The sequence below is a fragment of the Ranitomeya variabilis genome, chromosome 3 (genome assembly GCF_051348905.1).
Source record: "Ranitomeya variabilis isolate aRanVar5 chromosome 3, aRanVar5.hap1, whole genome shotgun sequence".
Classification (NCBI taxonomy): domain Eukaryota; kingdom Metazoa; phylum Chordata; class Amphibia; order Anura; family Dendrobatidae; genus Ranitomeya; species Ranitomeya variabilis.
This window is the reverse complement of record NC_135234.1, coordinates 607,651,534-607,676,353: the sequence shown is the minus strand read 5'-3', so window position 1 is coordinate 607,676,353 and position 24,820 is coordinate 607,651,534. Positions and strand designations below refer to the sequence as shown.

Here is a 24,820-nt window from a genome sequence, read left to right as displayed (position 1 = left end):
CATCATTGAAGAATATGAACAGTAGTAGAAGTTATTTGAATGCTTATTAGATATAGTGGGTCCATACCCCATGTTCCAAATTATTATGCAAATTAAATTTTTCTCGGTCGGTACAAATGACAGTCGGCCTAATAAAAGTCATCACCCGTTAAGAGTATACATCAAACTTTATTGAAGAAACCTCCCAATGATAACAGTATAATCTCCAAAATGAATAAAAACTCAAAATGCACTGTTCCATTAGGCACAGTAGAATTTCTAAACATTTGATATGTTTTAAAGAACTGAAAATGCTCATTTGTGGAATTTGCAGCATTAGAAGGTCACATTCACTGAACAAAAAAAGCTATTTAACTCCAAAACATCCTAACAGGCCAAATTACATGTTAACATAGGAACCCTTCTTTGATATCGCCTTCACAATTCTTGCATCCATTGAACTTGTGAGTTTTTGGAGAGTTTCTGCTTGTATTTCTTTGCATGAAATTGGAATAGCCTCCCAGAGCTGCTGTTTTGATGTGAACTGCCTCCCACCCTCCTAGATCTTTTGCTTGATGATACTCCAAAGGTTCTCTATAGGGTTGAGGTCAGTGGAAGACGGTGGCCACACCATGAGTTTATCTCCTTTTATGCCCATAGCAGCCAATGACTCAGAGGTATTCTATGCAGCATGAGATGGTGCATTGTCATGCATGAAGATGATTTTGCTCCTGAAGGCGTGTTTCTGCTTTTTATACCATGGAAGAAAGTTGTCAAGTCAGAAACTCTATATACTTTGCAGGGGTCATTTTCACACCTTCAGGAACCTTAAAGAGCCCTACCAGCTGTTTCCCCATGATTCCGGCCCAAAACATGACTCCTCCACCTCCTTGCTGACGTCACAGCCTTGTTGGGACATGGTGGCCATCCACCAACCATCCATCTGGACCATCCAGGGTTGCTCGACACTCATTAATAAACAAGACTGTTTGAAAATTAGTCTTCATGTATGTCTGGGCCCACAGCAACCGTTTCTGCTTGTGAACACTGTTTAGAGGTGGCCGAATAGTAGGTTTATGCACCACAGCAAGCCTTTGTAGGATCCTACACCTTGAGGTTTGAGGGACTCCAGAGGCACCAGCAGCTTCAAGTATCTGTTTGCTGCTTTGTAATGGTATTTTGGCAGCTGCTTTCTTAATCCAATGAATTTGTCTGGCAGAAACCTTCCTCATTATGCCTTTATCTGCATGAACTCTGTCGGTGCTCTGTTTCAGTCACAAATCTCTTCACCGTATGATGATCACTCTTACGTTTTTGTGAAATATCTAATCTTTTCATACCTTGTCCAAGACATTGCACTATTTAACGCTTTTCAGCAGCAGAGAGATCCTTTTTATTTCCCATATTGCTTGAAACCTGTGGCCAGCTTAATAATGTGGAACATCATTTTTAAGTAGTTTTCCTTTAATTAGAATCACCTGTAAAACTAATTATCACATGTGTTTAAGATTGATTTCAGTGATCCAATGAGCCCTGAGACACAATACCATCCACAAGTTTATTTGAAAAACAAAACAATTAAATCTTCATGACACTTAAATCCAATTTGCATAATAATTTGGAACATGGTGTACATAGAGATGTGCTTCAAGTAGCCTTTAGTATATGATTTGGATCTGTACAGTTCCCCTTATCAAATAAAGTATATTATGTACGGTAGTTTTATTACCCTATGTGTGCTTTTCTCTTTCTTTACTTCATTATGAAGAATTTGGCACATAAAATGTTACAGAACGACAAGACAAACAGAAAAACAACAAAAATAAATAAATAGTGTATTGGGCCCTTATTGTTTATCTCAGTGTGCAGAATAGTGATTATAGGATGGAGGTTTAGACTCAAAGTCCTAGCAAGAAGCTAGGCCTACCATGTTACCGCCAATAATGGCACATTCCACAAAGTGTGCTGACACATGTGTACCATTAATATATAGAAATCAGCAAGGTAATAAAGGTAATAATAAGTGTGCCAGCATTATGCCATTAGTATGTGGTCTTTGCAGCCAATTATTAGGGTATGTTTCCACGTACAGGAAAGGCTGCGTGTTTGACGCTGCGCAGAGCCGCAGCGTCAAACACGCAGCGTCCAGATGTTACAGCACAGTGGAGGGGATTTTATGAAATCTCGCCTCCACTATGCGTGGTAACACGCACCCGGCGGCCCTGCGATTACGGACATGCGGCACGTCTTAAGATCGCAGCATGTCCGTGTACCTGCGCTGCCGCAAGGTATATCACAGGGGCCTATGTGTGGGGTGCAATGATGCCGGATGTGTGCAATGAACACATCCGGCATCATCGCGTCACAGAAGGGGGTGGGGCTTAGGGCGGAGCGGGTTTGCCGCTCCGTCCAAACCGCCGGCCATCCTGAAGGTGGAAACATACCCTTACACAGCTGTTCCATTAAAAGGAACACTAAAAAGGAGATAAAAACCATTTCCCGATCTTCGTTCTAAAGGAGAAAATAAATAGAATATTTTCTCATATTAGCATTAAAACTGAGCAATAAAAAAAGAAAACACAAAAACCCTTCTCTGGGTATCACAGCCATGTCCCTCCTCCTCACTGTCCTGTGCAAGCCTTTAAGACAACACTCTGTGCCATCTTCAATCGGATAGAAAATTGAAGATGGAACTGATCAGCAGATTAACCTCTGTATTCTACGCAGCATTTCTACATGATCATTTCAGGACATGGAGAAAAGACTGGCAAACAGAGTGACTATATTACAGGAAAAATATATATCTTTGTACTATGTTAGCCAGTGGATAGAAAAATATATACATTTGAAAGTCCCCAGTGGTTGACACCTTTTAGGGTATGTTTCCACGGTCAGTATTCGCTGTGGGTTGGACACTGCGTACAGCAGCAGCGTCCAGAGGTTACAGCATAGTGGAGGGGATTTTATGAAATCCCAACTCCACTATGCGTGCAGGGACACCCGCGGCTTCCCTGCGTAAACGGACTTGCGGCATGTTTTTCTAGACCGCAGCATGACAATTTATCTTTCGGAGATGCTCAGTCGCCGCAAGATAAATATCACAGGCCAATGTATAGGATGCGGTGATTCCACATTGTTCAATGAACACATGCGGAATCACCGTGCGTACAAAAGCCGGCAGCGCTTTGGACAGCGCTGCATCCAAAGCGCTGCCAATACTGACCGTGGAAACATAGCCTTATTGGCTAACTGAAAAGATGGCAACAAATTGCAAGCTTTCGAGACTACTCAGTTGAAGAGGACCTGGAGTAGTCTCAAAGGCTTGCAATTTGTTATATCTGAGGACTTTCAAATTTTTATAGATTGCTTATTTTCTTGATTGGTTTAGTGATCTTTATAATGTAGGGAAGCCTATGATCTACTGAAGTATATTGGTAAAGTGGTGATCACGATCCCTGCCATTACTACTATTCCAAGTTGCTAGAACAATACATCTCGAGAGGAACTCACATATACAAGTTGTAATAATTAAGAATTTGAACTAAAACAACATCGTCCTGTTCACTTTCTCAATATACAGCTGCCATTATATTCATTGTTTTGCTTAAGTATTCCACGAGACATTGAGCTGCCCATGGAAGGAGAGTGTTATACAAATGTTCCAGTTTGTGTGGTACAGCCAGTTTTAGACGAACTTGTAATAAGAGTCAAAGTGTCAGGGCAAATGGCAGCCATATCTCATGGCTAAACAAAGGCAAGTCTCACAGTCAAAAGAGACTATGGTACAAGTGCCTGGATTGTTCTTCTAGCCTGGGAAACTAAGTGGAAATAAATGTTCCATGGCATAATTGGATCATAATAATCCAAGCAAGGCTTCATGATGGAAAAACCTCCGTAGGCTGCATACAAGTGCTTCTCAGTAAATTAGAATATCATTAGTGATGAAGGAATATACTCGTTACTCTAGATTTCCCGAGCACGCTTGGGGGTCCTCCGAGTATTTTTTAGGGCTCGGAGATTTAGTTTTCTTCGCCGCAGCTGAATGATTTACAGCTATTAGCCAACTTGATTACATGTGGAGATTCCCTAGCAACCAGGCAACCCCCACATGTACTGGCTAATAGCTGTAAATCATTCAGCTGAGGCGATGAAAACTAAATCTCCGAGCATTAAAAAATACTCGGAGGACACCCAAGCGTCCTCGGGAAATCTCGAGCAATGAGTATATTCGCTCATCACTAAATATCATCAAAAAGTTAATTTATTTCAGTTGTTCAATACAAACCGTGAAACTCATATTATATATATTATATTATGAGTCATTACAAACAGAGTGATCTATTTCAAGTATTTACTTCTGTTAATGTTGACGATTATGGCTTACAGTCAATAAAAACCCAAAAGTCAGTCAGTCTCCATAAATTAGAATAATTAGCAAAAAGACACATACAAAGGCTCCTAAGCATTTAAAAATGTCCCTCAGTCTGATTCAGTAGGTGCCACAATCATGGGGGAAGACTGTCATTGACACACTCCACAAGGAGGGTAAGCCACAGAAGGTCATTGCTAAAGAAGCTGGCTGTTCTCAGAGTGCTGTATTCAAGCATATTAATGGAAAGTTGGGTGGAAGGAAAAAGTGTGGTAGAAAAGGTGTACAAGCAACCAAGATAACAGCAGCCATGAAAGGATTGTTAAGAAAAGGCCATTCACAAATTTGTGGGAGATTCACAAGGAGTGGACTGCTGCTGGAGTCATTGCTTCAAGAGCCACCACACACAGACGAATCCAGGACATGGGCTACAACTGTTGCATTCCTTGTATCAAGCCACTCATATCTAATAGACAAAGCCAGAAGCGTCTCATCTGGGCCAAGGAGAAACAGAACTGGACTGTTGCTCAGTGGTCCAAGGTGTTTTCAGATGAAAGTAAATTTTGCATTTCATTTCAAAATTAAAGGGAACCTGTCAGCCCCCCCGGCGTTTGTAACTAAAAGAGCCACGTTGTGCAGCACTAATGCTGCATTCTGGCAAGGTGGCTCTTTTAGTTCGGGTCCCTGGCACTGCTGCAATAATCGCTTTTGAAATTTGTCCCTCAAATCGCCAGGGGCGCAGGTCTTTCCCCCCTAATCCAGATGCCTCACAGCCGTCACTCATGGCCTCTGCGCGCCGCCTCCTTTTCCTGGATTAGCGTCCCCGACGCCTGTGCTTTTTTTTTTTTGGGCATGCGCAGTTGCGCTGCCCTTCAAACTTACAGTGCAGGCGCCGGGGACGCTAATGCAGGAAGAGGCGGCAGCGCGCAGAGGCCATGAGTGTCAGCTGTGAGGCGTCTGGATTGGGGGGGAAAGACCTGCGCCCCTGGCGATTTCATGGTATAAGTGACAAATTTCAAAAGCGATTATTGCAGCAGTGCCAGGGACCCGAACTAAAAGAGCCACCTCGTCAGAATGCAGCATTAGTGCTGCACAAGGTGGCTCTTTTAGTTACTAACGCCTAGGGGGGTGACAGGTTCTCTTTAAGGTCCCAGAGTTTGGAAGAAGAGTGGAGAGACCACAATCCAAAGCTGCTTGAGGTCTAGTGTGAAGTTTCCACAATCAGTGATGGTTTGGGGAGCCATGTCATCTGCTGGTGTAGGTCCACTGTGTTTTATCAAGACCAAAGTCAGCACAGCTGTCTGCTAGGAAATTTTCAAGCACTTCATGCTTCCTTCTGCAGACAAGATTTTTGGAGACAAATTCCATTCTCCAGCAGGACTTGGCACCTGTCCACACTGCCAAAAGTACCAATACCTGGTTTAAAAACAACAGTATCACTGTGCTTGATTGGCCAGCAAACTCGCCTGACCTTAACCCCAGGGAGAATCTATGGGGCATTGTCAAGAGGAAGAGGAGAGACACCAGACCCAACAATGCAGACGAGCTGAAGGCTGCTATCAAAGCAACCTGGGCTTCCATAACACCTCAGCAGTGCCACGGACTGATCGCCTCCATGCCACACCACATTGATGTAGTAATTGATGCAAAGGAGCCCCAACCAAGAATTGAGTGCATTTACTGAACATACTTTTCAGTAGGCCAACATTTCAGATTTTAAAATCATTTTTCAAGCTGGTGTTATAAATTATTCTAGTTTACCGAGCTAATGATTTTTGGGTTTTCATTGGCTGTCAGCCATAATCATCAACATTAACAGAAATAAACACTTGAAATAGATCACTCTGTAATGACTATATGAGTTTCACTTTTTGTATTGAGGAACTGAAATATGATATTTTAATTTTGTCAGAAGCACTTGTATGTTATCTATGTGTTCCTGATCATCGCTGTGGTGTATTTCTAAGAATGCTCAGATTCTGTATAGAATAAAGAATTTTAGATTAGACTTTACAGAGAGCTTGGGAAGTTTGTAAATCATTCTATTGACAGATCTAAGGCAGCCATGACACCAATGATCATTAACAAATGTAAAAGCATTAGTGTTTGATACTAGTAATGATTTGTTCAAGCACTAGCAACATATTGTCCTCAATGACTAAATGTTAAATGGCACCGGGCAATGCAAAATATATTAAATGTTTGATAAATATTGTATATGGAAAAATTGAGATTTTTATGTTCCAGACATGTTAAAACCACAACCCAAACCATTTAACTTTGTCCAGCCATGGTACACACCATTAACCGATGACCTTGGGGAAATTAACCTGTTAGTGACTGTCAATACGTATTTTAACTGACCTGAGATATAAGAGACTACTCCATACAGGTAGCAATCCAGCAGCTGTCGGCTGTACACTATAGGACGATACAGCAAATTGTCAGCCATGATCAGTGTTGTCACTGTCCATTATCTGTTTAACCCCTTAGATGCTGTCAATAATGACTTTCATAAATGTTTAATAGAGTGTGGCTTCTCCCTCTTTATCCCCATCGGCACCCTGAGATCATGATTGTGTGTCCTGATGTTTGTCATGGCATTTCAGTGGCCTTAGAGTCTGCTGGCTACATTAACCTGTTCAAAAGTCAGCCACATTTAGGTGGTAAAAATACACTTTTTAAATTCTGTCATGTCACTTTGCATAAATTCCTGAAAATCACCAGAAGGGTTAATAAGTTACATGATGGCAAATTTTAATATGTCGAGGGGTGCCGTATTTAAAATGGTTACACTTTTGGGGTTTTTCCAATATATAGGACCCCTAAAATCATTTCAAATCTGGATAGGTTCAAAAAAAAAAAATGTTTTTGAAAATTTCCATGAAAAAAAAAAAAAAAAACTAAAAACTGCTGCTACATTTTTAAACCTCCTAAAATGCTAACAAAAAATATAGTTCTTACCGATAACGGGATTTCTCTGAGTCCATGACGGCACGACGGAGAGAGGGGATCCGCCTACCAAGGACAGGAAATCTACAGATAAAAAGGCCGTACCTCTCTCCTGCATCAGTTGTTTACAAGAGAACGATGGGAGACTATGGAACAGCTTATTAGTTTCAACATTACTTTAAATTAACTTAATCGAGATACCGTGTGACCTATCATAAATAACCTATGGCTTATATTAACGTGCACACCAAAAAGTGAAGGGAGGGAATGTACGGGTGCCGTCATGGGCTCAGAGAAATACTGTTATCGGTAAGAACTATATTTTTCTCTGTCGCCCATGACAGCACCACGGAGAGATTTCATAGACTACATTCAGGGGGGGACCACCGCCTCCAGAACCCTTTTACCGAAAGTAAGGTCTGACGAGGAGATAAGGTCCAATCTATAGTGCCTATGGAATGTGGAAGGTGATGACCAAGTAGCAGCTCTACATATCTGGTCAATAGAAGCTCCGGCCTTCTCCGCCCAAGAAGCTGCCACTGCCCTTGTTGAGTGAGCCTTGACCTTTCCTGGAACGGACATTCCACTTGATGAATATGACAAGCTGATGGCGTCCGTGATCCATCTCGCCAGAGTGGCTTTGGAGGCTTTTCTCCCCTTTCGGGGACCCTGAAAGCACACAAAAAGAGGCATCCTCCCTACTCTCTCTGGTGGCTTCTAAGTACTGCATGAGGCATCTCCTTACATCTAGTGTATGTAACGCTTCCTCCTTATTTTTAGGGTTAGGAGGGAAGAGAGATCTCGAGTTCTGTGGAACCGGGATGCCACTTCGAACTCCACGTCACCTCCCCCGCACACCCTAGAGGCCCACTAGCCCCAGCGGTGGCGCCTCGGGTCGCCACACCAGCCGAGGCAGGGGGACCCCCGCTGCCTGAGTTGGACTGATTGGCCCCGGAATCCCACAACGATCTTCTTCTGGTAAGTCTGTAGGTCTCCCATCAAGGACAGGAAACCAACTGATGCGGGAGAGTGGTACCGCCTTTTTATCTGTAGGTTTCCTGTCCTTGGTGGGCGGATCCCCTCTCTCCGTGGTGCCATCATGGGCGACAGAGAAATAAGACATTTTACAAATGGTGCTGATGTAAATCAGACATTATGGTATGACGATCTAGATTACAGGGATAATCGTTCAAGGTTTGAAAATTGCTAATGTTTTTTACATTTTTCAAGTTTGATTTTTTTTTTTTTATATAACACATCAACCTAAATTTACCATTATCATAAAGTATGTGTAAAAAAAAATCTCAATCACTGGGATGTGTTGAAATGTTTGAGTTGAGTTATTACCACATAAAAGTGATACTGGTCAGATTTTTTAAATTTGTCTCTGTCACTAAGGGTTTAAGATGTGCAGCAATCCAATGCCATGTGTAAAGACGATTTTCCAAAATATAGGTGGTATGAAAATCATGATTTGTATGTAAAATATCATCTTAGCGTTTTATGGTTTCCAAAACTTTAAATTTAGTTGTGGTATAGAAAGGAAGAAAGCAGAGGCATGTAAAGAGACTTCCCATAGCAACAAGACCCCACATTGCATTTCCGATTGAGAGTACAAGATAATATGAGGTTTGTCTATGGAAAAGTTACACTTGGTTGTCTACTGCAGCCAAGTCAAAGTTAAAAATGATCACCCTTTCATTACAAAAGAAAGAAAAAAAGAAATCTCACTAGAAAGGTCACTCATCTCAGCCAGATTCACCAAGTATGTCATTTGTGTCTGGAAGTGAGGATCCACCTTTCAGGTCCAGTCTTTTGTAAATTGAAAAGATAGCAGCTCACTCTCAATGTGCTCCTAAAAAGTGTTAGAAGAGACAACATGCCTGGTCATACCTTCATTCTCTGGTCCCAAATGCAAGATCAGCATTTATATGTATGTGGTGGATATAGTGTGATCAGAAAGGGGGGGGGGGGGGGGAAGAATCATCTTTAGAGGAAATCTGTAAGCAAGTTTTTGCTACATCAGAGCAAACTGATTTAGGCAAAGAGCAGGATCCAATGATCTATTGCATAGATCACCAAGTGCAGCAGCTCCGACAGTTTTTGGATTTAGCAATACAGTGGATTGGAGGGAGCTGCCTTCCTACACCAGGCTCTATATACGATGCCCATGACAGTGAGGTGCCCAGCACAGGAGGGTGAGGGAGGTGTCGGACTACCATGCACAGCTGCTGTGTCCCAGCATGGACAAGCTCCTGGTGCTAAGCCAATCATAGCAAGCCAGCAGAAGCTGAAGCTTGATGAGAGGCATCCCTGAAATCTGTATTAACCCCTACTTCACACAGTTATCAGACAGCCACAGTAGATTTTATATGCAGTTTGTAAAAAGGGTAGCCCCATGGGTAGAGTAGTAAATTGTAGCCCAGAAGCATGGCATTATAGATGCTGTGCCTGGCAAACTAGTAGGTGTTTGCATTGTAGATTGTGTGGCAGTTCCCAGTCCAAGTCATTATTCCAGTGCTATAGTGGCGACCAGAATAATAAAGGTCGGTCTTATAAGATTTATTCTGGCCTGTGCTTCCACGACCGAGACTCCTGAACAGGAGCTTGCCAATACAGGCATCAATACTCCCATGTATACAGGTCACGGCCAGCTAGGGGATTTCAGGCAACTTTTGTATCATTTCATGTAAAGAAACAGTCCGGACTGAGCTTTTATTTGTATACAAAAATATATTATATGAAAAAAAAAAACGCTTCATTACATTTGTCTCAACTATAACGTTACCTTCATAAAAGCATTTTAAATTACAGTTATGCAATATACATGTAAAAATACAGTCAACTGTACCATAAAAAGTGTTAAAAAACAAACATCAGTTTTTCTACAACCATGCAGCAGCTACATATGGTGGAGTCACAGCAGCATGCAGAAATGGTCTTCAGTAGGAAATATCTGCTGTACACGACACTACTTCATGAGGCTCGAGTCTTCTGTGCCACTGCCGACATCCCAAGTATGACTAGTCATAGTGCTTCACATGCCTGCGAGGGGGGAAGAAGGACAGTGGTGACGTACAGACAGCAGAGGTGTGCTCACTAATACATGAGAAGTTGTTGGGCAGAGACTGGTGCAGCTCAAAACCTCCCATGATCATTATTTGGCACTGAGGTAATACCAGTAGGAAGTATAGTGCCAAGGACACATCCTGACCAGGAAACTGGAGGTTTTACTGGCAATCCTACACACAATACCACACCCAGCTGGGGTGTATGAAGCTTCTCAGTGACATGGAAGATGGCTTGAAGTCATTTACAGGGCGCAATCATGAAGATTCTGAAAATGTTTCCATCACTAAATCATGCTGTAAGAGTAGTGGAATTGGAGTTTACCTTATAGATAGACAGTTTAGCCCTCTACTGCCACTACTAGAGGGAGCCACAGTAGCCATTGTAACCCAACACTACCTGCTGACTTAAGTGTAACACCACAGGGCAGAAGAAGGCAGAAGGCTTCCTGTAGTCATCCCTGAACACCAATATACTTACTTGCAAGTGTTCTGTCCAGATCTGCAATAAAGTCTTCCAGTTCCTTAGTATCACCAAGTTTAGCTGTGGTAAGACAACATACTTATTATAACGCCACCCTATGTGGCATACTGGTGAATACACTACAGTTTCAGAATTCGCACGTTTTAAAAAGACAATTTCTAAATTTCTGCATACAAGACCAGGGTCACATCCTGTCAGAGACCAGCAGGTTTGTGTGAACGGATTTCCAGGACCCAGTCCATCCATAGAGTCAGTAATTATCTGTTGAACAGGAGCCCGGAGAAGCCCCTCTTTACCTGACATCTGTCGCTCTTAAGGTACCGTCACATTAAGGGACGCTGCAGCGATATAGACAACGATGCCGATCGTTGGAGCGTCGCTGTTTCGTCGTTGTGTGGTCGCTGGAGAGCTGTCACACAGACAGCTCTCCAGCGACCAACGATGCCGAAGTCCCCAGGTAACCAGGGTAAACATCGGGTTACTAAGCGTGGCCCTGCGCTTAGTAACCCGATGTTTACCCTGGTTACCAGTGTAAATGTAAAAAAAACCAAACACTACATACTTACATTCCGGTGTCTGTTGCGTTCCCCGGCGTCCGCTTCCCTGCACTGTGTCAGCGCCGGCCGTAAAGCAGAGCGGTGACGTCACCGCTGTGCTCTGCTTTACAGCCGGCGCTGACACAGTGCAGGGAAGCGGACGCCAGGGAACACGACAGACACCGGAAAGTAAGTATGTAGTGTTTGGTTGTTTTTTTTTTACATTTACACTGGTAACCAGGGTAACTATCGGGTTACTAAGCGCGGCCCTGCCCGATGTTTACCCTGGTTACCAGTGAAGACATCGCTGAATCAGCGTCACACACGCCGACTCAGCGATGTCAGCGGGTGATCCAGCGACGAAATAAGGTGCTGGCCTTCTAGCTCCGACCAACGATATCACAGCGGGATCCAGATCGCTGCTGCGTGTCAAACACAACGATATCGCTATCCAGGACGCTGCAACGTCACAGATCGCTATCGTTATCGTTGTTAAGTTGTTCAGTGTGAAGGTACCTTTAGTAGGCCAGCTAATCAAAAAAGCCTGGAGTTAGGGCGATTCACAGGCCTCCTGTCCAGCAGACCTGGCCAATGGACTGAGTTGATTCACACCAATTCCAGTAATTGGTGTACACAAAGTGTAATTGTCATTTATTTCATAAATAGGTAGTGCACATGGAAACACACAGCTTTGTAATATATCTTATCAGAGAAATCTGCTTCTCAAAAAAACCCGATTTATTATCTGACTTCTCAGGTAAAAATCTGTATTCAGTGAAGCCAGACTTTCCCATTAGTGAGATGGCAGCAGCTACTGATCAGATTCCATCTCCCATCTACATAGGATAAAGGGGCAAGGAGCTGCACCCTCATATCTACATAGATGTATTGAGTAGCAGCTTCCATTAGTAGTATCTACCATCTCAGTAAGGGGAACGAGTCTTCACTGACTACAGATTTTAGAGTTTTGATAAGGACCGATCAATTTTGTCAGAAAGAAGCAGATTTTTCTTTATGATATTACAAAGCTTCTTATTTTCATCTGTACTATTTTTTTACGAAACAAAATTTAAAAACTGCTTACACTTTAAGTCTTAATAAATTGGAGCAGCTTATTACATAGCATGAACCACCATGATAAGTCTATGGTATTGTAAGACTGTTTGGTTGCACTAAGAAATACATATTAGTGTAAACCCCCCATCCAAAAAAACCACACATTACCTTTCCGTGGCGTCTCCGCAGGTGATGACAGGGGTGGAGAAGACAACGTTGGAGAATTTAGCTTTTCATCACTGAAACTAAAACTGTTTCTACAGAGTGAATCTGCACCTGTAACACAAAAGTAGCATTTTACCTTGTTAGATTTTTTTCAGGGCATGTTCTCACTTGTGATACAGGTCTTGACCAGTGTCTGTATTACATGATGGAAGAAGGATAAATATAATATATAATTTTATATTATATAATTGCAAAATTTAGGCATTGGGATGACAGTTTTTTTTTTGCAGACTAAGTGGTCTGCAAGAAAAAAAAAAAAAAAAAAAAAAAAAAAACCCGACACTGTTATGACAATCTGAACCAAAGCACCGATTAAAAATAGAAAAAAAAAAAAAAGTGGCAATACGAAAGCAACCTCCATCGCCTGAATACCAGAAGACAACATGGCCTAAACGAGTTAGATTTGTCCAGAATATGAAGATTAGTTGCGCATATTGTGTATTGACACTGCCTGATCCCTATTCCAGAGCAGCCCAGGAGAATGGTTGTGCTTCTCTGCAGGTCACAATTACTACTGTTGCAGGTTAGGACCAGCTTATGATCCAAGCTGAAAAACTACAGATTTTGGTTTTGAGTTTTCCTGGAGGTTTAATTAGTCCATTTCTTGTTCACTGTAAATTATTCGATAGCCAATATAGGTTCTTGTGATTTTATTTTAGCATGTCTGCTGTGGCACTATATACTTTTTTTCTTCACATGTTCCCCACATGGGCACAGTACAAGCCTCACCACAAAGTAAAATAAGTAGCATTACAACTGTAAGTTATTTCCTGTGACTTCAGGCTGAACACAGTGAACTTTGGTGCCATCACGTTTGTGCATTATAGACCTTCTGCAACTTACCGAGGATTAGTTACTGAATACATTTCCAATAAATACTTTTTACTCACTGGCCCCTACTCCTGTATCGGCTGTCAGCCACTGATCCTGGTTAAACCTTGTGCTGTCTACATCAACAAGCCTGCAGAAGCTGAGTGATTGGCTGCAGTGGTTACATATGCTTTAGTGGGATGTCACTGCTGTAGCCTGTAAACTATCACCAGGATCAGTAGCAGAGCGCTGGGAGTGAGGAGGGGTAGGTAAGCCATTATATTTAACTCTTGCACTCCTATGGCTTAAAATTTACTGAAAATAAATTAAAATGTATTTTCATTTTCTACAGTGAGCTTGCAGCCACTAGCTTTTACAACACTATTTAATATACAGTGGGTGATAATTTTCTACAGGTGCTATTGACATGAAATTCTCCCCAGATGTCAGCAATAACCAACCCAATTCACAAAGATAAGGAAAACCATAGATATCCATAAATTAAGGCATGTGTTCTAATGAGAAGTGACGGGGGAGTGTGAAGCACTGAACACATGAAGAGGTGCAAAAAGAGTCATAACACCAGCTGAAATCTATCATTAGATAGTCAACAATGCTGCCATATAGTGAAAAAAATATGTTACCAACATTGAGCTGTTTGTGGAGAGGGATTGCAGATAACCCTGCATGGCTACCATTACCATTGTCCGCCTCTTACTACTTAGACTCCAGCCACTTCCATGTGCACAATTGCGTTAATACTAAATGACCATGGTAGCATGTCCCGATCTCCAGGACCCTGGCTGCAGAAGTTATTGGCTAATAAGAAACACCAGTAAAAGGAGCCGTTCTTAAAGGTTATCCACAAACCCTGCTAAACGTCCGTGCAAGTGACATCGGCGGCCATCTTAGGTGACATGGAGCAGCCTCTTCTGCCACTATAACTTCATATACATGTATACATCAGAAAGCACCAAATGTAACTAGTACACATGACAACGAGAACAAAACAATGAAAGACGACACGTTTCCTGTAAGTAACCACACAGCACTGTTCCATGGGTACAAAACATATTGTGCTTCTTCTAAGCTAGAAACAAGCCACTTGTCTGCTCTGGGTAGAATTAGTCACAATCCTGAGCAGTGAGAATAAGCTGCTCAATCAGGATCCATAAATATAACCTGGAGCATGAAAGTACAGGTGGCAGGTACAAGAACATTAGGAAGGAGAAGCAATGAGCAACCACTGGATATGGCAGAGTCTTCAGACCGGCTACCAGCCATCTGACTAATTACTGACATCATACTCCGGTCTATTGAACCCTTGTGTAGACAAGACAGCTGGGAAACTATTCGCATGACATGCAGTCTGAATTATTCAGCTACACTGTCCAAACTAGTAATGATGGAAAGAAATGCACAAATATAAAAGATTAAAAACCCCATGAGCTATTAGGAAACTAACCACATTTGCCAAAAAAATAAGAAAGGATAAGCTGATCAGGCATCAGTGATCAATAGAATCAAATATTGATCTGAGAACAGTCCATTCACGGTAACTGGGCAGAGTCTTGACAATTTAAAGGGAGGGGGTAACTTATTTTGTCAAATCCTTATGTACACCCAAGGTTGTATATTTTATTTACAGTTAAAGCCAGTTTTTCTATGCTGGGTGGTGTGGTGATGTCCATGATCACCAGCCATGGTTATGAGAATGTACAATATTATGAATCGTTTCCACAATCTCACTGCTTCATCAACATCACAGCTTTATCATGATATGGTTGTCATGTAGCGCTATCTGTTGGTCACAAGCTTTTACTATAGAGAAGTCAGCTAGAATTAGAGTGATTTTTATCATAATGCCTTCTCACAAGAGGGACTGTCAGAACAGGATGGCTTTCAAAACCAAGTCCTGCTGTTCAGTGCTTCATGATGGGGCAGTCATTTAACTACACCTTCATTCTTGCTCATTTTCCCCCTCAATTTCCAACCACCCTCTGACAGCTCTGGCTCCATAGGGGAAGAGAACGGTGGAGATCGATACTAAGCAGGTGGGAAAAGTTATATAAATGATTGTCCCCACTGATGTACCGAGCGCCTGTACCCGGATTAATCTTTGTGTGCAGACAGTCCCTATAAGAGGAGGTCACTTGACATTCTCATGAAAATTCTGGAGCAGGTTTTGCACACAACTACATTATACCATTTATCCAAAAGTTTGAGCAAACTAACAACTGGATCGTACTATTCACTTTAATGGCAGCACTGACTGTATAGTGTCCGTGTTTAAGGAAATCTAACAGTAACACTTGTTTTTTTACTCTTGCAAAGTTATGACTAAAGTGATAAGTACAGCGTGAAGCACACGGCTAGTCCCCAACATAGTGCCACGGCAAACTGCAGTGGTGTCCGTTATCATTTCATCTATTCCCCTTATTATAAAAGTTTTGAATTACAAAATGATTATAAAGAAACTAAGGTAATCTACTCCAAGTCATGATCAACTGAAATCAGAGGACAAAACAGCAATTTTCCAACTGTTAATCTGCTTGATAGATCATTTGGGAACAAAACTCCCTTCCCTACAAGTGTGAGGAGACGGCAGAGGGACCTTAAACTGGTCACACTGTACAAAATCTGACCGATCACAGTGACCGCAGAAAATCATGCCATTATACCATGTGGGTGACATACATCTCAGACTGCCCCTTCTGTAGGCCAAAGATCAGGCCTAAAACCACCTTCAGATTTATCCCCCATAGGGTCACATGTACAGTTGCTCACTTTCTGAGTCACTGATTCCACTGTCACTGATGCTGGTGCTGCTTCTCCTCTTCATGGTCTGCAGATGTTCATCATATCGGAAGCGCCTTTCATTGAAAGGAGAGGAAAAGTCTTCCAAGACTGCATCAAACTCACACAGCACTTCATTAAGATCATCGTCTTCTATAAAGGTGGCTGGAAAAAAAAAAAAAAAGGAACAGTAAGAAAGTCAAAACCACCACAAGATTCCCACATAGTTCCAACAATAACCTTGTCTTTTCCATTGTCTAAAGATGGATGGGCCATTGGTTTACAGATTAGTGAGAGACTCCAAAAAGCACCATCAGTGGACCGACCATAGGGTCATCCTTGGTATCCAGGAAAGTCCATCAGAGAATACATTCTCCTGTGGATATAGTGGATGTTCCTGCTCATCATGTGGAAGCTGCACAATCTGTATCTAGCACAAGAGATATGAGAGCAGCTGGCTGATAATGCAGAGCCCTAAGGTGTAAAGGAGGAGTAGACAGTTGTGCAGGACTGGAGGTGATGTAGAGGGTGCCTAGACTGCACACAGACAGGTTACATCAGAGTCCATTATTTCCACTATAAACATCATATAAAAAATAGAAAATTCAGACTCTAGCTTTGGAATTTAGTCATCATACCCAGATACTAAGAATGACCTGAGTTATGGTAACTTTCTGAAAAGGAAAACCCATCAAACCACAAGATGAGTCACAGTCTATTACAGGGTTCAGTAATGCTCAGGGCTGTACTCATGCAATTTTAAGACTGATTAGTTTTCAAGATTTTCCCCCCTGACTGGCCCTGAAACAATCAGGCTGGCAAATAACTTGTGTGGGTGACTTGGCAGCACCAGAGATCTCTTCCACTGCGGCTACTCCTCATAATAGAGCATTAGCACAGGGCCGGGAACAAAGCAGAGGAAGCCTCCTAGGAAAACTGTGCACTTGATGGGAAGCGACTCTGTATGCACATCTGCCGGGAACGAAGCGCCTTGCTCCATGGACAAGTTATTTCAGCACAGCTCTGAATATATAGAAAGCATTAGCAATTCAAGTGTGTTACAGAGGCCATCATTGCCATGCAGTAATTCAGAATAAATCTGGACAGGCAGGAGCCAGGGGGATCTCCTATAGAAAGGTGGGGGAAGAGCCCTGAAGCTTGGATCAGCTCCATCAGATGTCCCCAACCAGTCAGGTTCAGACATAAGGAGCAGCGCTGAGAAAAGATCAGAGAATTAGTAACCGATTCCTAATACCCACAGCAAGGTCTATTTAGTTAGTACCATGCATCAGTGTTTGCCAGTGTGACCCGACAGTATGGTTCTGACCATGGTGGCAGGACTCTAGCATTGGGACATCCATGGTGGTTTTGGCATGACCACAGCATCTTCAGTAGCACTAACAGTCCCCTCCTCCCTGATACTGGGCGAAGGGTCCTAGTACACATGGAGGGGCACAGTGGGAGTGCGATATCCACACTTAGCGCTGCACATCTGGCACCTCTCGCATGTCAGCTTACACCATTGTCACCAGTGCAGATCTCACCCTTTTTAATACAGAATACATAGCACAGATTTTGCAGCTGTAGAATTCTTCATATCTAAAATGCACAGTGGATCAGTCCTGCATGACTGCAGCCCAAACCCAGCAATACACAGCAGCCTTGGTCCCAACAGCCAGAACATACATTGTGGTCTATAATGGCAGGTTTGGATCTTTGGCGACTCGTCGCATTGCCAATACATTCAGTGCTAGCCGCCATGGACAGCCGGCTCAGGTGTTGGCCATAGACTTCTCCCATAGTGATGGCCACCAGGTGTGCAGCACTGGCCGGCAGATGACACCATGGCAATGACCAGTCACCCCCTGGCTGCTACTGTGACTACAATCCAAGAATGACGCCACATAACGGAGTGCCTGGTCTGGGGCGGCAGGATGGGTACCTGGGCATTAGTGTCTGCAGAGCGCCCTCCTGCCCGCACTCACCTCTCCTGGAGCTCTTCACTTTTAGTCCATGAGCCAAGAACCAAATTTGACGATATCGGTACCAAGCGGAGTGACTAATTCTCTTTGGTATTTTTAGGTAGATGCATGTCTGTAGTTTATTTTTTGATATGATAGCCCTTACATATACGTAGCTTATTAACCCCTTCAGCCCTAGGCCTATTTGTACCCAAGTGCCTAAGCCAATCTGACCTGTGCCACTTCATGGGCTAATAACTTTGGAACGCTTTCACCTATCCAAGCCATTCTGAGATTGTTTTCTCGTGACATATTGTACTTCACGTCAGTGCTAAATGGGAGTCAATATATTTTACCTTTCTATATAAAAAAATGCTAAATATTCGGAAATTTTGGAAAAATCGGCAATTTTTTAACTTTGAAATTCTCTGCTTTTTACAAAAATACTGATACCCCCCATAATAGTTATTAATTTACACTCCCCACATGTTTACTTCATATTGGCATCATTTTGAAAATGAAACCTTATTGTTTTACGACGTAATAGGGCTTATAGTTTTATGCGCAATTTTTCACATTTACAGCAAAACCCACTTTTCAAAGGACCAAGTCACTTCTGAAGTCACTTTAAGGGGCTTACATAACAGAAACCACCCATAAATTACCCCATTTTGCAAACTACACCCCTCAAGCTGTTCAAAACTCATTTTTAAAAACTGTTAACCCTTTAGGTGTTCCACAGGAATTTTAGCATGAGCCAAGAACCAAATATGACGATATCGGTACCACCCGGAGTGACTAGATGTAGTATTTGTAACAAAATTTAATCCAAGTTATGTAAATACACACTGAACATGTCATGTGCATATATATATATATATATATATATATATATATATATATATATATATATATATATATATATATATATATATATATATATATATATATATATATGTTACTCCATAATATCTTCAACATCGGACTCTGAATCTGACTGTTGTTCTACTGGCTCGTCTTCAGTACCCTTGTTCTGGCATGTCTGTAATCTGCACATGTTTGTGCACTTCAGGCCATTGCTGAGGCAAGTACACTGAGGAAGTTCACATGACCGCACACACTTGCAGGACAGTAGCTGTATAATAGCTTCTGGTGCTGGTGCCCCTTGCATCCACTTGACAACAAGCTTTCCGTCGTTATCTATCATCCAACCGCAGTCTGTTGGGTTTGCAACCCATGGCTGGCTCTGCAGACTTCTCCTCCAGATCGCAGCCTGGTAGTTTGCACGCAGTGCATGCATGAAAAGGCAGTCCTGGCAAGGAGGGAGTTGACTTGACTCTACCACTCCACGTCTGGCACAGAACAGCTGATAACGGAGCCTGTTTACCTCAGTTGTTTGGGTAGTTGGCAGGTACATGTGGCAGGTGATTTCCTGTAACTTCTCAAAAAGTTCGGTAGACACTTCCCATGAACGACCAACTTCCTGAAAGGCATCCTGGTATGTCTTGTTCATCTTCAACTGCTTGAGTGTCGTCATCTTCCCACGGCCAGCGAATGCACTGACGGTGTCACAGCCTGTAAATGCATGCATACCAATCAATGAATCACATACGCTGCCTCCCAATGTTCGGCTCAGAGTGGTGATATCCAGGAATCTTGTCCGGTTCTGTGTACCGCATTTCTGGAACAGGTGGGATGGGATTTTGTGGCACATGCCCAGACACAGGACCATGACATCAGTATCCTCCGAAGTGATGATGACCGACTTGTAACCAGATTCTGCTGCATGAAGAGCATGGAGAAGGAGGCGTGTGTCTGCTTCTTCTTGATTTGACTTAAGGTCAGCAGCCTCTTCCCACTGTTCTTTGGTGATCTTAAAGCAGAGCTGCTCACATGTGACATACAGCTCCTTCTCCTCAAGCTTCTCCCTGTGGTGTTTTGCCTTCTATTCTTCTACCAGAAACTTTATGAGACTTGCCTTGTTGGAGGAACTACTTAGAAGCTTTTTCCACTGCTGGATGTTGTGCCCATGTTGAATGTTCTTGAAATGGATCCCTGTGCCTTCATATCTGTTGACTCTTTCTGTATCTTTGATGGATGTCTCCTTGTAGACGTCAAAGACAATATCAATGCGCTTGCTCTTAGCACCCTCATGGATAGCGCGACTCATTGCTGTGCCTGCTAGCTGGCCAAATGTTGCATTGTTTCCCTTCAGTTTCTGAACCAGGCTCATCCCATCAATGATGGTTGCAGAGGGCTCGGGGATCACTTCTGCAGGACGAGCATTCCTCTCCAACTCCCTTGCGAGGGCAGCCTTGTTGGTCTTGCGGATAGACCCATCACCATTGGCAAGTGCCCATGGCAATGGACCCAGGGGATGAGTCAAGACATCACTCATTTGTAGCTTTCTGTTCTCAGCTACAAGTATCATCTGGCCAAATAGGTTTCTGTCAGCCTTCAAAATTACCTCCTTGCCAAGACCTTGTCTGCGTGTCTTCATTTGGATGTTAGAGAACGTTTTAAGTTTGTTCTTCGTCATCTTGTCATGAAACAATGTAGTTGGCTTATCGGTACCCAAACGCTCATCCTTGAATGTTTGATATGCATCCTCTCCTATACTGTATGCCCCTTGAAGGTCTTTGGCTACATCTGGTGGTGCTACAGTCGCTGTTGACAAACTGATAAGTTCACCATTATGCTCTTTGTTGAAGGGGTTCACCCAACCTGTCTCCAGCAGTTGAACGAAAGATTGGACATCGGCTTCATCTCTTCTAATCCTAGACACCTGTAGGTCTGAATGGCTGAAGTCAGTATATTGTTGGCCTACCAGGGCCCTCAGCTGCCTCAAGTACATACTGCGGTACTCTGATGTCAGGTAGAACCTGGAAACAGCTCCAACTTTGAGGCTGAAGCCTTTTGTGCCCCCTGGTGTCTGGGTGTCTTTGTTGATTGTCTCTTCAATGGTCTGGTCCACAGGAATTCGTCCAAAAGGATTCTTGCTACCGATCTGGACCGAAAAGCCACCTTGCATGAAGTATTCATGGACCTCTGGGTGTTCTATGGGCAGCCGAGACATTGTGGCATAGTAATAGGTTAGGTATCGGGCATAGTTGACCTTGTCATAGGCAAAACACCATGGTATCATCTGTCGGATTGCTCCTAGGTGAAGCATCCAGTTGCCTTCATCCAGTTGCCATGTGATCAGTCACAAGCCTGGGAGGTGTCAGCCTCTACAGAGGGAGATAGGAGCTCTGCAGAGAAGACCGGAGAGTCCTGTTCAGCACAGAACGTGTATGTGTCAGTGTGTGTGCGTGTGTTGGGGCACCTCAGGGTGTCTTCAAATGTGACATAGCCCCCTAGATTTCTTCCAGTAAAATTTGCACTCCAAAAGTCATTTGGCGCTCCTTCCCTTCCGAGGCCTGCCGTTCCCCAATACTGCAGTGTACGACAACATATCGGGTGTTGTTGTGTTCGGGAGAGATTGGTGAACAAATAGTGGGGTGCATTTTTTGCTGGTACACCTCTTAAAAATAAAAAAATGAGCCTAAAATGACACCTTCATGTAAAAAATGCACTTTTTCCATTTTCTCAACCAAGTGTTTCCAACTACTGTGAAACACTGGTTGGGTCAAAGTGGTCACTATACCCCCTAAAAGATTCCTTGGGGGTGTAGTTTCCAAAATAGGGTCACTTTTTGGGGTTTCCACTGTGGGGGTACCTCAGGCAGCCTTCAAATGTGACATGGCCCCCTAGATTTCTTCCAGTGAATCCGCCACCCAAAAACCACATAGCGCTCCTTCCGTGTTGAGCTGTGCTGTGTGCCCATACTTTAGTTTACGAGTACATGTGGGGTGTTTCTATAAACTGCAGAATTAGGGTAACCAAGTTTGGGTTTGCCGTTAACCCTTGCTAGGTTGCAGGTAAAATTGGATTACAATGTAATATCTGGAAAAAAAATGAAATTTTGAAATTTCGCCTTCATTCTGCTAAAATTCCTGTGGAACACCTAAAGGGTTAACAGTTTTTAAAAATGAGTTTTGAACAGCTTGAGGGGTGTAGTTTGCAAAATGGGGTAATTTATGGGTGGTTTCTGTTATGTAAGCCCCTTAAAGTGACTTCAGAAGTGACTTGGTCCTTTGAAAAGTGGGTTTTGCTGTAAATGTGAAAAATTGCGCATAAAACTATAAGCCCTATTACGTCGTAAAACAATAAGGTTTCATTTTCAAAATGATGCCAATATGAAGTAAACATGTGGGGAGTGTAAATTAATAACTATTATGGGGGGTATCAGTATTTTTGTAAAAAGCAGAGAATTTCAAAGTTAAAAAATTGCCGATTTTTCCAAAATTTCCGAATATTTAGCATTTTTTTATATAGAAAGGTAAAATATATTGACTCCCATTTAGCACTGACGTGAAGTACAATATGTCACGAGAAAACAATCTCAGAATGGCTTGGATAGGTGAAAGCGTTCCAAAGTTATTAGCCCATGAAGTGGCACAGGTCAGATTGGCTTAGGCACTTGGGTACAAATAGGCCTAGGGCTGAAGGGGTTAATAAGCTACGTATATGTAAGGGCTATCATATCAAAAAATAAACTACAGACATGCATCTACCTAAAAATACCAAAGAAAATTAGTCACTCCGGGTGGTACCGATATCTGGCCCGGCTCATGGACTATTTAGGCGGCTTCATGCTTCCTCCTCTACTGCTCCGTGTCTCCAGACTGCACGTCCTGCTCTGCCGCGCTCACCTCACATCACTTCTTATATAGCCTGCAGCTGGAGGGGTACTGACGTCACGCTGGGCGGGGCTACAGAGGAACTTTCCATTCATTGTTGTCACAGGCGAGGAGAGCCGCCGCTACTGTCCCTGCAGGGTGACGCTGGTGGGCGCCGCTAGAGGGCGCTGCTCGCATGCTGTAATGGCAGGAGGAAGCTACAGGTGTCAGTGCGGACAGCAGCGGAAAAGGAGCAAGTGGGAAGGAAGGAGTGACAAGACAATGCAGAGAAAAGAGGCGAAGGGGACGCTGGTTTCTTATTCAGCAGTTTCTTTTTTCTATTTTTCAGGTTTAACTACAAAAATCACAGTAAATACATTACAGTGTGGAGCACTAATGTGAATACACATTATCATAAAACTGCCACAAAAGTGGGCATCAAGTGGGCACTGAAGGGTGTAGTTGGATGGATGGTTGAATGACTTTGGGTCAGTGATTTCACACACAGATAGTGATGCCCCCTATCTAATTCTGGTCACTCCAGCCTGGCCCAAACGGGTTCTGGGCAGCAGGACTGGCATTAAGGACTGGGCAGACAATTGATTTCAACAATTTGAATAAGTAAGTGGTGTTTTTAAGGGGTTGAATGACTTTGGGCCAGACTGGGGTGAGCTGAGTTTCATGCAGGCCATCACCATGTGTGTACTGGTGGTGTGAGATCAGTGGCCTAAAGTCATTTAGCCCCTTAAAAACACCACTTATTTAAATCTGGGAGAACTGGCTATTTGCTGGAGAGACCTGCATTAGATGTAGGGCATCACTATGTAATGGTGGTGTGAGATCACTGGCCCAAAGTCATTTAACCCTTTTAATAACGCCTTTCGGTGCCCACTTTGTTGCCCATTTTTGTGGCAGTTTTATCATTTTTGCAGCTGCTATTAAGTGTATTCACATCAGGGCTCCTCGTTGCATTGTATTTTATTATAGTGATTTTTGTTGTTAAACCTGTAAAAAACAGAAAAAAAGAAACTGTCGAATAAGAAACCAACTTCAGCATTGTAGAAATGAGCCCAATAATTCATGGTCAGTGATATCCACCCAAAAAACATTATTGTCTTAATCAGAGTTGGTGCAAATCAATTCCTAGGACCCAGACCAGCGACCACTTCAGATCTGTGCCTGCTGGACGTGAGCCCTGGATGTGAGCGCTCTTCCTGACGTCCACAGTTCTTATTATTAGCTCATTTGGCACAGGGTCATCATGGTGATGTCATGCACATGCGGCGTCACGCCAGGCAGGCTAATGAAAAGAACTGGGGATGACAGGAGGTAAGAGGCAGTTCTTATGGCTTCCAGCAGCCACAGATTACCCTTCGTGGCTGAACGACCGAGTCCTACAAATTGATTCTCCCATCTCTAGTCTTAAACATTCTGAAATAGTATTTTCTGAGTCTATTTCATGCATGTATAGGGACTAATTTATCAAAGAATAAATATATTAATCAATATTGCATTCAGTCGACCACCTTATTTATTAAAGGCTTATCCATAGGATCCCCCACTGATCAGCTGTTCCCAGTGCCAGAGGCGGCTGGATTTGCTTAAAGGGAATCTGTCACCCCAGAAATGGCCTATAAACTAAGGCCACCGGCATCAGGGGCTTATCTACAGCATTCTGTAATGCTGTAGATAAGCCCTCGATGTATCCTGAAAGATGAGAAAAAGAGGTTAGATTATACTCACCCAGCGCCTGCGCACTATTTGGTCGCATTTCATGCACAGCTTTTTGAGCTCTGCTTCATGCTACATTTAAAAACTCTGATTGTGTAACAATGGCTGCACCCAATAAACTAAGTGATACAG

General features: G+C 42.9%; 1 protein-coding gene across 1 annotated transcript; it reads right to left on the bottom strand.

Annotated features, from left to right (window-relative positions):
• Positions 1–10,001: 10,001 nt before the first annotated feature.
• On the bottom strand, positions 10,002–23,037 carry RGCC (regulator of cell cycle). The gene is made up of 6 exons (XM_077297317.1): positions 22,921–23,037; positions 18,261–18,282; positions 16,267–16,440; positions 12,613–12,720; positions 10,850–10,912; positions 10,002–10,345 (listed from the first exon to the last, which is right to left on the bottom strand). The coding sequence occupies exons 1-6, from the start codon at positions 22,930–22,932 to the stop codon at positions 10,338–10,340; spliced, it is 387 nt and encodes a 128-aa protein (XP_077153432.1). The 5' UTR covers positions 22,933–23,037; the 3' UTR covers positions 10,002–10,337.
• Between the last annotated feature and the right edge of the window lie 1,783 nt (positions 23,038–24,820).